General features: G+C 38.4%; 1 protein-coding gene across 2 annotated transcripts in view; it reads left to right on the forward strand.

Moving 5' to 3' along the window:
* Positions 1 to 17221, forward strand: part of SGMS1 (sphingomyelin synthase 1) — a 105205-nt gene that overhangs the window by 67123 nt on the left and 20861 nt on the right. For both annotated transcript variants that reach the window (XM_083365026.1, XM_083365027.1), the window contains exons 3-4: positions 10911 to 11741; positions 15212 to 15329. In XM_083365026.1, coding sequence (XP_083221152.1) covers positions 11119 to 11741; positions 15212 to 15329 — 741 coding nt within the window. In that variant the 5' untranslated portion in view covers positions 10911 to 11118. The remainder of the gene's footprint in view (positions 1 to 10910; positions 11742 to 15211; positions 15330 to 17221) is intronic.

Raw genomic sequence — 17221 nt, forward strand, 5'->3', positions numbered from 1 at the left:
GGTGATTCTAAGGAGTTTATTTATTTATTTATTTTTGGGACTTATATGCCGCCCTATCTCCCGAAGAACTCAGGGCGGCTAACAACAATAAAATACAGCGATACAAAAGTTAAAAAAATTAAATTAGCCCCCCAAAATTAAAATTAATAAATTAAAAATTAAAAAACATTTTAAAATCCCTGTCGTCAGTCCAGGTCAGCCTGATGAAAAAGGAATGTTTGAAGGCTGCGGCGAAAGGACCGGAGGTCCGGGGCCATCCAGAGCTCAAGGGGGCGTTGGTTCCACAGGGCTGGCGCTCCCACAGAGAAGGCCCTCCCCCTGGGGGTCGCCAGCCGACATTGTCTAGCCGACGGCACCCTGAGGAGGCCCTCTCTGTGTGAGAGCACTGGGCGATGGGAAGTCGTTCCCGGCAGCAGACGGTCCTGCAAATATCCCGGGCCTAAGCCATGTAGGGCTTTAAAGGTAAGTACCAGCACCTTAAATCTCACCCGGAGGACCACTGGTAACCAATGCAGCTCACACAGGAGGGGTGTAATATGGGAGTATCGGGATGCTCCCATCACTACCCGCACGGCCGCATTCTGCACCAGCTGGAACCTTCGGTCGGTCTTCAAGGGCAGCCCCATGTAGAGAGCATTGCAGATATCTATACGGGAGGTAACGAGTACGTGAGTGAAAAAGTTTAACTTTTCCCCTTCACTTTTCTCTGAAACTGCCTAATACCTGAAGGAAAGAAACTTGAGAGTAACACGTAACTTTTTCTTTTTAAGCTATGCAACAGCTCGTTCCTCCGTACAATTTTATTTTTTCTGTCTGTGTTTGGTCTCTTTTTCAGTTTGGGATTTGGGATGATGTCTTTTCATTCTCACTGACCAGATTGTAGCCATGGCTAGCTATTACAGACTGAATGGCACTGAATTATTGGACATTTCTAGTAGCGATTTGTTAGTCAGTCAAGCTATTTGTCGATATATGTAATTGATGGGTGATTTGTTACATAATTTTTGAAATTTGTGCATGATTTGAAGCATTTAATTCAGTGCTTCCCAACTTTTTTCCTTCATTACCCAAATTGCTTATGAGAAAGATTTTTTTTTTTGTAAACCACCTGCCTTATTTAAATGTCCTTTTGTGATTGTTCACAGGTTCACATTACCCAAAGTAAAAACACTCTTAACCAATTTGGGGTAATTTGCTCAGGTTTGAAAAGCATTGATTTAACATAATACTCATCAGAGGTTGAAATTTATATAGAGTGTCATTTTGTATTGTGTTTCTTTTCATACTGAAGTGTTTCTGGGAACATAAAAGAAGCAGTCATGTTTATTACATTGTTCTCTGTGATAGGAACCTGAGAAGACAATATCCTTAATATGATATAAACATGGAAAATCACCTTTAAATAAGCTAAATTTCATCTGTAATTTGAAGATGAAATTTCTCATTAAAGCTCTTAGTCTTTGAAATAGCACATGATTTGTGATGGTGTTGTTGCAACAGACCAACAACATTATTTCCTTGGAAATCATATATTGCATTATATTGGATGTGTTCCAACCTCAGGTTTTGTGCAGTTAGGCTATACAAATAACTGCAGGGCTTTGTGCATGAGTGTTTATGTGTCCTTGTATCTTTTAAGTTTTGTTTACTACTTCCAATTAGATTGTTGCTAAGGAAGCTTCTGCCACACAATTAACTCTCATGTTTACATTGCTTTTCCTCTGGTAGTTATAAGCAGTTCTGTAAGAATGAATCATTATTTTTGTGTGCTAAAATCTTAATTTCAAATGCTCATAAAATGGTTTGTTACTCATTCATTGTTGTGTCTAGGTCTTGGAGAGCAGTATGGTGGTGTTCTAATGTAGGATATAGAGGAAAAAAACAAAAAAGGCTTTGGCCAAAACAATGATTGGAATTAGCAATTGGGCAATCCTTTCTCTTGGTGTACTTGCCTATTCACCTGATTCTTCCTCTTCAATTTCTTCTTTTTGATCTGAACATCATGTTTGGAAAAGTCCAGGGATTACTTGCTGGAATGCTGATGATTTCTGTACTCTTTTGGGCCTTTCAATTCACATTTTAATGCCCGTATTAAATATGGGTATTTTCTAAAAAAGGATGGCGATGGAAAGGGTGGTGGAGGAAGTATTTTTAAGTATCTTCCTGCTAACCAACTACCACACCCCGTTCCCATACGACTGCTCGTATTGAAAGAAGTGGAAAATAAAGGAGACCACTGTTGTGAGAAATGTATTCTTCATTATACCAAAGTAGAAATTTTTTTTATGCCAAAAATGCTAACATTTTTTTTGAAGAAATCCTTTTTTTGTTGGGGATTGCAAAGAAAAAAAAAAGCCAAATGAAAAATGTAGTGTAGCAATAACCACAAAGAAGGACTGCAAGTTGCATAAACATGAATTTAGCTCTGAAAGAAAGGAGTGAGGCAGAAACCAAAAATTGTCCCGCCTTAATTCTCAGCGGAGAAAATCTCCAGTAAACTTTCAAGAGTCTTATTATTAAACCTTACAACAATAGAGTTTCAATGGTCCTTGTAGAGCCTGTTTCCTGATCTGGCCTACCTCAACAGACTGGCATGAAATGACAATTTGTGAAACCAATTTCAAATATATGTAATTATATCATATAATTCATATTATTTCTCTTTCTTTGGAGATATATGAAAATGTGTGTGTTTTCCTGACAATTTTAATTTGTGTAATGCATTTGAAAGGATACGTTGCCTCTCAAACTAATGTTTTCCTCATTTCCCACCTCTGTCCGCTGTGTTTCCACTTGCTGCTCAATGTACAAATAACCTTTCCTCCGGTATTTCCATATTTTAAACAGAGTTTCCTGTTCACATTTTTTCCATCGTTTTCTTGTGATATGTAGCTTGCTGTGATTGTGGAAATGCAGGATATACTCCATATAAAACTGTCCTTCCAGCCATTTCCCTGCCAGTTACTAGAGGTGACATCTGTTTATTCTTTGACGGAATGTAGTAATATATTTGCAGGGGTGGCATGTTTGTGTGCTTGTGTCTGTGTACTTCCTTCTTGGGACTAATCAGGATGTGTGTAGATGTTTTGATAATGAGTCACATGGTTGGGTGAGTTTAGAAGTGACCAGCCACTACAATACTTAACTACCCTTCCCATAGGGATGAATTGGAGGAGATAGGTCTGGTTTGAATGACCAGTTTAATCAACTGTAATTGCCATCACTCCCAACTAGCTTCAGCTGAATGACTAAGGAAGACTTAAGACTTGTAGTCTTTCCTCTTCCTTAATCATTCAGATGAAGACAGCCGGGAGTGTTGGCAATTACAGTGTGCTTAGGTGGCGGTGGTGGTCTAGTTTAACTTTAATAATAATAATAATAATAATAATAATAATAATAATAATAATAATAATAATAATAATAATAATAATACATAAGTTGGAAGGGACCTTGGAGGTCATCTAGTCCAACCCCCTGCTCAGGCAGGAAACCTTATACCATTTCAGGCAAATGGCTGTCCAGTCTCTTCTTAAAAACCTCCAGTGTTGGAGCATTCACCGCCTCTGGAGGCAGGTTGTTCCACTGGTTAATTGTTCTAACTGTCAGGAAGTTTCTCCTTAGTTCTAGGTTGCTTCTCTCCTTGACCAGTTTCCACCCGTTGCTTCTTGTCCTGCTTTCAGGTGCTTTGGAGAATAGCTTGGCTCCCTCTTCTTTGTGGCAGCCCCTGAGATATTGGAACACTGCTATCATATCACCCCTCACTCTTCTCTTCGTTAAACTACACATACCCAATTCCAGCAACCGTTCCCTATATGTTTTAGCCTCCAGCCCCCTAATCATCTTTGTTGCTCTTCTCTGTACCCTTTCTAGAGTCTTGACATCTTTTTTACATCGTGTTGACCAAAACTGGATGCAGTATTCCAGGTGTGGCCTTACCAAAGCATTGTAAAGTGGTATTAGTACTTCACTTGATCTTGATTCTATCCCTCTGTTAATGCAGCCTAGCACTGTGTTGGCTTTTTTGGCAGCTGCAGCACACTGCTAGCTCATATTGAAGTGATTGTCTACTAGGACTCCGAGATCCCTCTCACAGTTACTTATCAGAGCATCCATATTGTCAATTTTGATAGCAACCATTCCTCACTGCTTTCAATAATGAGTGACTCATCGCAGAAAAAGCAACAAGAGAAATAGAGCCTTTGGGAGTAGCTTTGGTGATAAAATGAAAGCAGTTAGCTCAAATATGTTGGGTGTGGATGTTTAGTGGGTTTTTTTTAAAAGCATATTTTAACTTTATATGGGAAACTTCCCACCCACTCAGGACCATTAACTGTATGGTCAGCAAACTGTAGATTGCAAAAAACAGCAGTTATAAAGGGAAGCCTGAAAGATTTGTTCTTTTTGATGGTTTCCCATATTTGTGTAATTTCCTCCACCAAAATGTGCAGACAAATTCTGCTTGTAATCTTTTGAATAAGCAATTAGCTTCTGTGCTTTTGGGGCCTGGAACATTTCCCCTTTCTCCAAAGTAGCGAGGTTAGCTACTTCCCTATTGACATTTAAGAAGTCCCTCAAAATATGGTTATGCCAGCAGGCTTGGGGGTCCTAGGGGACCAGTGACATTTTAATGTGTCCCCCCTTTTATGGTTAATATAGTTAGTTACTCAATTTGCAGTTTGAGTACTTTTTGATACTTTAATTTTAATGATTGTCATATTTTTGTAATGATTGTTTTTATATTATTTTGTTTGATTGTTATATACTGCCCAGAGTCACTTCTGATACGATGGATGACTGTATAAATGTGATAAGTAAATAAAACTGTAAATAATAGAGGACTATTAAAAGTAGCTTTCGTAGTAAGATTTTTCCTTTTGTTTGGCTGATTGAAGTTTTTTCCTATATATTTTACTGTTCAAGGTTTAAATATGTGCTTCATTTTATTTTTTTATTTTTACATCTTTCATATGGTTTGTTGCACCGTCAGCCAGGTGTTTAGGCTGGATTTGGCATTTTTATCAGCTTGCCGAGACCTTCCCAAGGATCTGGGATAGGTAGATGCTGTTGTTTGATGATATTAAAGGTATAATCACAGTATGTAAGCTGTTCCGAGTAAAGCTGCCTTTTACAAGTGAGTGATAGTGATTTTGTCAATGCTGATGGTATTCAAGTGGTCATCCAGTTGTTTTGGGATTACACCCCAGGCACCTATTACTATTGGTATTAACTTTGCTTACTTTTTGCCACAGTCATTCTATTCCTGTTTCCAGGTCTTAGTACTTTGTTATCTTCTTCGGTTCTTTCTCTTCTACTCCAGGTGCTGCTACATCCAGTATCCAGACCTTTTTGTCTTATTGACAATTGTTAACTCTGGCGTGTTATGCAGCAGGTATTTGTCGGTTTAAATTCTAAAGTCCCAGAGTATTTTAGCTTCTTCGTTTCCCACTTTCCAGTACTTTGTCTACTTTGTGGTCCAATCTGTCTCACTGTGCTGGCAGATCTTCCAATACACCATTGTTGCTACTTTGTTCATGCCATTGTTTATAGTTAGTCTGTGCGATCTTGAGGCATGTAGCCTTGGTGGAGCAGTGGGCTGATGCCTCCTTAAGTAACACCAGCTGCCTGCAATTAGTGCAGGTTCGAGTCCCACCAGGCTCAAGGTTGACTCAGCCTTCCATCCTTCCAATGTAGGTAAAATGAGGACCCAGATTGTTGGGGGCAATTAAGCTGACTTTGTAATAATGCCGCTTGGGGGGGGGGGTGTGAAAGCCCTAACAAGCAGGCATATACATAGAATGAAGGCTACTGCTAAGCTTGTAAGCCGCCCTGAGTCTTCGGAGAAGGGCGGGATATAAATGGAAATAAAATAAAAAAAATAAAATAAATTTACTAGGTGGTCCACTGTTCCTTTAGCTTCTTTGCAAGGGTGGCATTTGCTATCTGTTGCCTTCTCAATTTTGGCTTTATATGAGTTTGTTCTCAAGGCTTGATCTCGTCCAGTCAGAATTAGCCCCTATTCTCTTCCTTCAATTTTCCCATTGCCAAGTCCTGCTGTTATCTACTTTGTCTGCTATATTTAGATACTGACCTTGTAATGCTTTTTTCTTGCCATGTCTCTTTCCTATTCTTCATTTGGTCTTTCTTGTAAGCCAGTTTCTACAACTCAGTAAACATGCATGATATAGTATCTTCAGTGCCTTTTCTTCATTGTACTTCAGACAGTTCAGTTCTTTTTTTTTCTTCAGCTGTCTGGTGTACTTGCAAAATTCCACACCCATATTACTATTATTTGTATTATTATTACTCTGTTATGTTTATACACCTAGTTTCTGTTTCTTTAAGCACTTAAGGCAGTTTAGTTGATGGGGAAAAAAAGAGAATAGCCCAGCAACAAGGGAAATTCCAGTATTTAAAATCTATAGTTGGCAGACTGGTAGAACACATAGTGACAGAGATAACTCACAGAATTAACTCCAATTCTTTAAATGTACTAGCCCCCCTATTTGATTTATGGCAAATCTAGAAATAATTATTTTTCTATGAACCACAATTTCTTCATTGGGCATTCTAATTTTTCTTTGTTTAGAAAACTTTTGGAGAAAAAACGAAAAGACTATTCTGTCCTTTAAAGAGCTGTTTGTTTCCTTTATCTGTTCTTTCTGGGTGAAAAGAAGAATATTAGCATGAGCTAATCAGCATCCAGGCCTACCAAATGAGTTTTGTTTACTCAGAAATTAGCTGCACAGTCACTTAAACTAAAAGTCATGTGATAAATCAAGCAAACCCCATCTGTGCCCCAGGAGTAATTTCCTATATAAAGAATTTAATTGTCTTTTCCACAAGTGTAATCACTACTACCTCTTTTCCCCAAGGTCATATGTAGGCTGCATTAACATATCTGAAAAGATAGATTTAAGACTGTCTTCTCCTTGTACATTAGTTATAAACATAATATAGAAGTACATTTGCTTCCCTATGGACTGTATTTCTTGATCACCACTGTGGACCAGTGATATTTTTCTTCCTAGAACAAAACCAATGATAGGAGCTTATCGGAGACAATGTAAGTCTTCATACTTGCAACACCGAAATGTATGCTTGGAGTAAATATTAACTTTTAAAGCTTCTTTTTTAATTTCAGCGTTACTCTTCCCCCCTTTTAAGAAATTGCTCTCAAGAATTAACCTATGCCAGGAAGAAATTAACACTGTACTGTAGAAATTAGTGTGGTGAAAGAGACAACTCTATGCATTGTTGTTGTTCTCCTGTTTCAGGTACATTAGAGCAAACAGTTCATCTCACAGAATTTATCTCAGGTTGCAGTGCAAGTACACTGATGACAAACCTATGTCATATGTGCGAAAGGTGACATGTCATGACATTTTCAGTGACACATCAGAGTTCACCAAGTATTGTCCCTGTTTGGGTCACCAAAGAAACTGAATGAGCTCAAATGCAAGAAATACATAATCCTGTGTGCTCCAAAGCTTGAAATTCTCATCATCCATATCACTCCATGATCTGTTATCTTCAGAACTCTGATTCATGGTTACTTGAGAGACCATCTTGTAAAATACAATAGAAGCATGGCAGCTGCATAGTTCAATTGTTTTCCAACCACTGCAAGGAATCACTGTTTGTTCACCTAAGCTTTATTTTCTAGGTGCAAGGATAGAGATTATCTGCAATCACAATCTCCAAAATGATCACATTATCAGTGATTCTGTGAAATCAACCTCTGCGTATGAACAGAAAGAGCACTGAATTATAAATGAATATGTAAAGAATATTTGGGGGCAGGGGATTTTTTTTTTTGCTAAATTACTTGAAAAATATATTCTCTGCCAGCTTATATTAACTTTCATATTCTTTCCTTATCTTTACTCACTTTTCCAGGGATGTCAATATTTTATTACAATATTTTGGCAACATAATACTTTAGGAAGAAAATTCATGTTTGTATTTTCATTGTATGGTGTCATTGTAACAGGAATGGTAAGCTCATGAATTTAACCATGCTTGAGAAATATGCCTTTGGGTCATTTCTTCAAATAATATAAACATTATGCATTAACTTCATTTTCTCAACAATTATCCTTCCAATCATGAAGGGCTTTTAATTATTTTTAAATTAGCTATTGAAAGAATAAATGTGTAATATGTTTAGCTCAAAATGTATCTCAGTGGACGTCACCTTTACGTTAATACAATTTATAGCAGGGGTGTCAAACTCAATTTCATTGAGGGCCGCATCAGCATTGCGGTTGCCCTCAAGGGGCCGGGTGGGTATGGCCTAGGTGGGCGTGGCCTGCTGGGTGGGCGTGGCTAGAGTGCATATGGCCTACCGGGTGGGCATGGCCAGCTCTACATCATTCGCATCAAGGGTGCCTATGGGGGCCTGGGCAGGAGTGGGACAGATCTGAGGGTCTCTGGCAGGAGGAGGGTCTCTGGGCCAGGGCCAAGGCAGTGGGGGCTGTTCCCTCAGTGTTTCCAGGATGGCTTCGTGGGCCGCATGAAACCACTTCGCGGGCCGGATCTGGCCCCTGGGCCTTGTGTTTGACATGTCTGATTTATAGGATTCAAAGATATCACATAGTATTTCTCTGTGTGGTTTATGGTTCAGAGGAGGAAGAGGAGAAAGGAGCAACAAAAAACCTTCATCACAAGTCTGAGCTTCTTACTTGTACTTAACTAGAAATCAAATTTGGTTGGAAATTCAAACAAATTTATGTACTCAAAATCATGGCAGACATATTGACCCGTGCTTTTTAAAGAAAGTTTATTTCTTCATTGTCAATTCAGTGACAGGATTAGTTTTGATGGGTAATGTTCCCATTGCAAGGGAGGTATGACTTCATCGTGCAAGATTTGCATGTACTAGGACTTTCTGGTAACTTGCTTGGTATTTTTGCAACTGCAGAGTTATAACGAAGGGTTGCCACAGGGTAGCAGATTCAGCAGTTTGAAATCTTTCTTCATTTCTACACCAGTTGATTGGAATACTGTAGGAAGCTACTGGAGTTCAAGAAAGAGAAGGGGGCATAAACAGTTGTTACTCTGCTGAGCAACTGTCTATCCAGATTGGTCTTCTTGAATAGTACGTAGGTATTCTTGGTTCAGGGACGTGGTGGCTCAGTGGGTTAGGACGCTGGGCTTGTCGATTAGATGGTCGGCAGTTTGGCGGGTCGAATCCCGAGTGCCGCGTAACAGAGTGAGCGCCTATTACTCATCCCAGCTTCTGCCAACAAGTTATTAAGTCCAAAGGTTCACATACTTTTTCCACCTTGCACTGTGAACATTGAACATCTTATGTTCAATTAAAACATGACAACAGCTAATGTTTGTGTAGTATTATTTTAAGCAGACTGTGTTTTTCTATTGTTGTGACTTACATGACGTTTAGAGCGCATTTTATGGCCAATTCATGCAAAACTCCATGTAATCCCAATGGGTTCACATACTTTTTCTTGCAACTGTAGATACTATTTGAATGAAACCAGAGCAAGAAATGGCTTGATTGTCAGGACAGCAAAATTACTACTGTGGCCATATTTCAAAAAGAGTAAAACAGAAAACGTTTTTGATCATTTTGATCAGTTTTTAAGTTTTTCCTGGTCCAAAAGGCTTGTTGGGTTGAATAAAATAAAAGCTATTAGATTAGCTTGGTATATGAACAACAGTGGGGAAAATGGCCAAATGATTTACTAATATTTTGGTTAGTTTTATTTATAATTTTGATTGGAATTGTTACTAATTATAAATTTTACAGATTTATATTCTTTGCATATACGTACGTGTGAGTTCTGTGCTACGCATTGTGCTGTATAGTGTTAGAATAACCATCTATATTTGCTCCAGGAGTTGAGAACTGAATCTCAGGAGGGAGGGAGGGAGGGAGGGAGGGAGGGAGAGAGAGAGAGAGAGAGAGAGAGAGAGAGAGAGAGAGAGAGAGAGAGAGAGAGAGAGAGAGAGTCATTAAAGGGCATTTCTGGGTATTTCTGCTGAGCTACCTTACTGCAATCGCCCTTGTCCTCCTCATTAGTTCGTGCACTGCTGTCTGTCTTGTATAGATAGTCCTCAACTTACAACAACAATTGCACAGAATTTCAGTTGCTAAGCAAGGTGGTTGTTACATGACTTGGCACCTGATTTTGTGTTCTTTTTGCCACGGTTGTTAAGTGAATCACTGAATCAAGTCATTTAAATGACTCACAGGTTCATTAACTGAATCTGGCTTCTTCTACTAACTTTGACAGTCATAAACCAGCTGGAAAGGTGACAGATGATGATCATGTGACCTTGGGATGCTGCAACCATTGTAAATATATACCAGTTGCCAAACACCCAAATGTTGATCACGTGACCGTGGGATGTTGCAGTGGTCATAAATACAAGGGTCAATTGTAAATCACTTTTTGCAGTGCCACTGTAACTTTGAATGGTGACTAAATGAAGGGGTGTAAGCCGAGGTTCCCCTTGGACAGACTGTAATTAAGTGACATAACAGGGAAATAGTTCTTCCAGAGAAAGACTTTAAGCAGATCAGGGTATACGTAATGGTGAGGCTTTGTTTGCCCTGTGCTATCTCATCCACCAGTTTAGGTGCAATAAAGGATCATCAGGATAAAAATAAAATCTGATTGCTTTATCACATAAGATTAAAATGAGGGTATTATCTTGTCCATCAAATCAGGTAGTAAAACAATATGGACTAGCTTTGAGTCAGATGGCTTGGAATCAAGCCATTGATGATTACCACTGATAGATTAATGGACTGAGCATTAAAAAAAAGAGACAGAGAGAAGCAAAATGCAGTTGGTTAAATTCTAGTACAAATTGTCTAAGTAGAGGAAGTTTGAGTAGACAGTAATTTATCTCCTAATCTTTTTCTTCATTCCTTAAATTATCAGGAAAAAGGCAACTGCAGATGCAGAAGGAAGATACCACATTGTCAAAGGATTTGAGGCTGTTTTGCATCAGCCTGCAGAACTGGTTTCTGCTGTGGCTTAAGCAGGATGAACAAACCAAAGAGGGATTTTGTCTTCTGCAGAAATAGTGACAGTGACAATTGTCCTCTTTAAAGTAAGTTAGAAGACTGCATGCAAGTACTCCGAAGAAATGAAAGAAGTTGAGCTCTGGTCACGCAAGGAAGTGGCAGATTGGTTGTTGGAGAATGCGGTGCCCGAATACTGTGAACCGCTGAAGCATTTATCTGGGCATGATTTGATCAACCTAACCAAGGCTGATTTTGAGAAACCCCCTTTGTCGCGAGTGACCTCTGACAGTGGACAGCAGCTCTTAGACATGATAGAGACTTTGAAAATAGAACACCACATTGAGGCACACAAAAATGGGCATGCCAACGGCCACCTAAGCATCAGCACAGAAGCCCCGACCAGCGAAAATGGCTTCAGCAAAACCCCCAAACCAAACGGGGTGCCAAATGGCTACAGAAAAGAAATGATAAAAATCCCCATGCCGGACCTGGAACGTTCTCAGTATCCTTTGGAGTGGGAGAAGACATTTTTGGCTTTCCTTTATGCACTCTCTTGTTTACTCCTGACCACGGTGACAATCTCACTTGTCCACGAACGAGTGCCTCCGAAAGAGGAGGAGCCCCCCCTGCCGGATGCTTTCTTTGATTACTTTAACCGGGTTCAGTGGGCCTTTTCTATCTGTGAAGTTAATGGTTTGATCCTTGTGGGACTTTGGTTAGTTCAGTGGCTGCTTTTAAAATACAAGTAAGTAGACGGATGGTGGTTGCTCCTGGTTTTATTGTTATAGATGTTTGCTTTAAATTGTGATTTTTTTTCTATTTTAAGGACTCTATTTAATGGTAAACATAGGTGATAAAAGTATACATGAAGGGACCTGTGAGTAAAAATTAGAGCAATATCAATAAAATATGCTGCGGAATAATTATTTACACCAGGGGTCCCCAATCCCCGGTCCGTGGACCAGTACGGGTCCGCAGCATGCCAGTAACTGGTCTGCACAAACAAGCAAAGCCCCATCTGTGTGATGCAGGCAGCACACAAAACCACACCCCCTCCAGTCCTTGGAAAAACCTCTCTTCATGGGAACGGTCCCTGCATTGTGTAAATCAGAGGTCCCCAACCTTTTGGGCACCTCTGATTTACACAATACAGTGTAAACTATGCAATAATATTTATTTGATGAATAAATCAGCAAAGTTTAAAAGGAACAAAAGCAGAGTGAAGCAAATACATAGGTGCAATGCCACACTAATAACTAGCAAAATAAATCACATAACATTCACTATTACTGCGTTAAGATGTTATCTAGGTAATATAAATAGAAAGCATTAATAGGTATAAAATAAAAACACTATATCTCCTAACAGTTTATTGGTTAAGATACATCAAATGATAAGTAATGATTTAAAACTAAGGCAATTATGTCTTTAATCAGTTTTGTCTTACTTTCATTGTGGCAACCCAAAATTTAGCTATTGCACATGTAATGAGTAGTTTTAGATCCTAAAGGAGAAGGTTCCTCTAAAATTCATCTGGATCTGTTAGGGGCAAAATATAGATGTGCCTAATATCCCTGTAAAATTGACAGCATAATTATTTGTGAGATCGTTTCAACTTCCTTATCACCATATGGGCAAATACGTTCAGCTACCGTGATTTTACTATTACTAGTAAAATAGCAAAGTTTACTATTTACTTTACCATTTTATTATACATGCGTTGAAGAAGTGCAGATGGAAGAATGCCGAATCCAGCTTTAAAGGATGCAATTCTCAGTTTAGGAAAAGTTAGATTTAGCAAGTAATTTCTACAAATCGTTGACTCCTTAAGATGAGAGAGAAAGGGCATCACTGATGCCTTCAGTTGTGTGAAGAAGAAAATAAAATGGAGATCCTGTTAGATTCTCTTGCAAGGCAAAATATATTGTCCAGAGAAGCATTGTGTACCCCCTGCAGTTCAGGAGATTTTGGGAAATTTTGTAATGTGGCATTTCTGGGATGCAGGTTGGGGGCAGAGATATATAAAATAGAGGGGAGGGAAGATTATCATTATGCAAGAATATTTCTTGATCTCGTCATCATCAGGCCTTTCAAAGAAGCAAAGTACATATTATTCAGCCTCCATAATATTACATCCTTGTTGAAAGCTTTCTCAGGACAATTATGATAAAAAATATATTTGGCAGATTTCATGTATATGATTAATATGCCCTGAGTTGAATAGAGCAGGGGATTTTACACCAGTTAAAAAGTTAGGTAAAATAGTTCTCAAAACTGGCTTGTATCCAGACGATGAGTTTATACTCTTCTTGTGTTGTATTTAGTATCTAAAACAAGTATGTTGAAATTTGGGGTTTTACTCCTAAATAGGTATCAGTGTTGACGATTTCTAAGATTCAAGATGAAGATTTCAAAGCCCCCAAATTAAGCCAGCAAGCATATCTATGGAAGAATGATTGAAAGCAACATAAAGTTGTTAATCCCATTAATTTCAGTTTCCTTAGGTTCGCTTTATGCTGAAAAATATTTCTTCTCGTTCTAAAAGTGAAATTTTGACAAAATGATTGAGAACAACATTGGATTACTCTGGGATAATATTGTGTAATAAAAGTTTTATAATGCGATCCGTGAAGCCAAATATTTGTTATGCAGTCTCCAACTTGAAAAACATTTTGGAGTGCTTGCTTTTGAAATATGGCAATGTTTTGAGGGAAAGCGTCCATTAATATTTCATATAATGGTCTGGATCCAAGAAAACTGTATTAGTAGTTTTGTACACTAAAGGGAGGATTGGATAATAGCTTCCCTACATATTAGAGCTAAGCACTTTAGCACTCTTGGAAAAAAAAATTGTAAAATAGCATTAGTGGTGAATTATATACTTGGATTTTCAGTGGAAAGCATCTAAAAAGCTTTCCCAAAGTAAATCTTCACAGTCTGTTCAGCTTGACATTATTTATACTTAATATTTATTTGATACGTGCGTGAATATGAATATATATGACTACACTCAATTGGCTGGATTTTTATGTTGTCATACTACATAGACATTAATTGGAATCCCATTGATTTCAATGACTGTGCCATAAGTATGCTAAATCTGGAAACTATATCTGATTGATAACATTTTGCTATCAACAATAAAAACAAAGTCTCTCTGAGTTGAGTTCAACTCTCCCCATTTTTATTTTTTGGTAATGATATGAAAGTGGTTTCTAGTTGTTTCCTTCTTAGATTTTCTTTTAAACTTTCAAGTTTAACTTTCTGCCCTTAGGCACATTTTAAGCCTAATTAGGCTGCTTCAGAACATCTAGTATCAGCTAGCTACCTAGTGGGGCTTGTTGTTCTTTTAAACTGGAATGTTGTCTTCCAAGGCTGTTAATAAAAACTCAAAATAGCTCACCTGAAGTAGTTACTGTGATAAAATGAAAGAATCTGAGGAAATGTCTTCTATCTGAACATTTAAGTAGTCCAGAGGAACTAAAAAGAGGCCTTAGAATTAACTATTACCTACTGGTAAAAGCAGTAGAGTGTTTGAGCGTGAACCTATTTAGTTTTAAGCAAACCATTTTTATGTCCATTAAAAAAAAATGGCAAAAGGTCTCCAAATGGCGACTAAAGGTAGAATAACTAACTTAATAGTTAGGAAGAAAAAATCATTTTTCTCTTCATATAATTTGTGTTTTTCAGACTCCTTCTATTCTAAACGTAAATGCATTGCCATTAACTTGCACGGGAAAAAATGAGGAAATCTCCATAGTGAACCTAAAATCCCATAAAGATTTAAAAACCCACGAATGGGGGATAAATACATTTATTTGGTTGGAGAACACTGTGACTATGTATGCAGCCTCTTGACCGTGAAGCTTCTCTACACCATATTACTCCAGATACAGCTCGCACTGTGTTCAGTGGTTTGCAGCTTTTTGGGAAACTGACTATAGTTTTTGGCTAGGTAGAAAAGAAAGCTAAGAACCGGATTTAATGTAAAAACAGTTTGAAGAATCTTCTTATCCGTTTCCCTGAATTGCTACTAACATTGCAGTCTTCTTGGGTGTATTCTAGTTCTATGAAGTGGGAATAGTTCATTTGATTTCTTTTTTTAGTAGTTTTTGGGCCTAAATGGAGTAGTGTCTCGTTGAATGCATAGAAAACACTCTTTTTACAGTATTCTGAAGCACTTCAAATAGTTCTATCTTTTCTTTCTCCTTCCAGGTCTATTATTGGCAGAAGATTTCTTTGTATAGTTGGCACATTGTATTTATACCGGTGTATTACAATGTATGTAACTACACTCCCAGTACCTGGCATGCATTTCAACTGTTCTCCAAAGGTAATCTTTTTTGTCTTGCTCTCACTGTCTAACATCATTTACTTATTTATTTTCATCTTCTGAGAGATTCTGGAAGAGCTGGCTCAGAGTGATTAATGAATTTCTCACTCAAGGAAGTTGGTTGAATTTTTTTCTCCCCCCCCCCCCCCCCCCCCCCCAGATGGTCAGTATTGCTTATTGCTCAACTTTCTATTGCTCAGAACAGGTTCTGTCAGGATTTAGTTCAATATTTCTATCACCCCTTCATGTCTTTTAGTTCAAAATCAATCAATTTGGTTATTGCATTGAAATAGACCCAGGTTTCATCCATCCTCAAAGGCAAGAAAGACTGTCAAAATTGATCTCCTTCCTTAGGAAGGCATGTGACTTTCAAAGGCATTTATAAACTCTCCAATTGCCATATTTGAACATACTGTAATAGAAATAACTGTAATCAATTTAGGGTAACATCCTTAATATTGTTCCACAATTTATCATCCAGAAAATTGCTTGACAATTAGGAGAAGCACAACACATAGATGCAGATACATAGATGCAGAGGTAGACAGGGCTATTTAATAATTGTGTTTTTCTGTCTAGACCAAAATTTTAATTGGACAAGATAGAGATTTTTCACAGCCTCCCAGAAGGTTAATTGGATGGGCCCCTCTGAATCTCACAGGATAAACTGTTCCAATAGCAACCATGGAAAAGATGCTTCTTAGACATTCCATAATATTTGGTGACATTTAAGGGAAGAGGCCTAGAATGTGCCCATCCTATCTAACCTGATAGTCCAGTTGACCTATCAGCAGTGCCACATAAACAAAAGATGAAACCTTGTGAACTGAAGTGCTACTGCATGCTGGGTCAGTTCCAACTTCTGAGTGGTCTTCAACAGCAGCTCCATGCAAAGTACATTACAGTAACTAAGATTATTAAAATTTTGAAAAAAGGTGAGCAAGGCCTCCTAGTCCAGGAAGGGGCACAATTGGTGACAATCCAAAGCTATGCAATGGCGGCCATAATCATGGCTAGATTTGAGCAAGAGCTTAGGAGGATCACCAGATTACCAATAAAGGAGAATATTGTTAATTCATTGTTAAAATGAGGGGTCCTTGGTGCTCTCTGAGCTTGGTTGTTTTCTTGCAGATGTTTCATTACCCAAACTAGGTAACATCAAGGATCCCCGATCACCAAATTGTACACAACTCTCGTCCTTGGGAATGCTGCCCCTTCAAAAGGCAAGGGTGATGACAACTCATAGGAATTCAGAGGCTCAAAGTTAGTTCGTCTTGCCAGGGTTGAGTCTAAACTGGTACCCTCCCAATTGAGTCTTTCATAGTCTCTAAGCTCTGGGTAAGCACTTGAATGGCATCTCCTGCTCAGCATGAGGTGCAGATGGACAACTGAATCCATTAACTGATGATAATCTATATGCTGATGATACCATATCCTATTCTGCGGGATGTCAGTGTTAAATAGAAAAGAGGAGAAACTAGACCTCTCAAGCATCCTTTATAGAAGAGGCCAAGGAATGGATCTCTTCCCCGCTACCAGCACCAAGTGGAACTGGTCATGGAGGAAGTAGAAAAACCAATGCAAAACAGTATCCATACTCCTAACCAGTCGAGAGCCAGTCCAGAAGGATACCATGGTTGATTCTTGGAAGTTCAGTGCAGGAACTCAAGTGAATCAAGACATGCCTGCATAAGGTCTGATATTGCCACAGTGTTCATTCTTGATCTTAGTTATTCTAATATAATCCCTAAAAGAACTGTGACTATTTCTTGAGTTACACAATGTACATAAGGACTGATTTCTCCACAACAATGAACATAGTTGAATTCTGAAAGCCACCATTTTCATTAAAAAATAGATTTTAAAGAATATAACTTATTAATATTTAATGG

This window comes from Vipera ursinii (assembly GCF_947247035.1).
Source record: "Vipera ursinii genome assembly, chromosome: 5".
Classification (NCBI taxonomy): Eukaryota; Metazoa; Chordata; class Lepidosauria; order Squamata; family Viperidae; genus Vipera; species Vipera ursinii.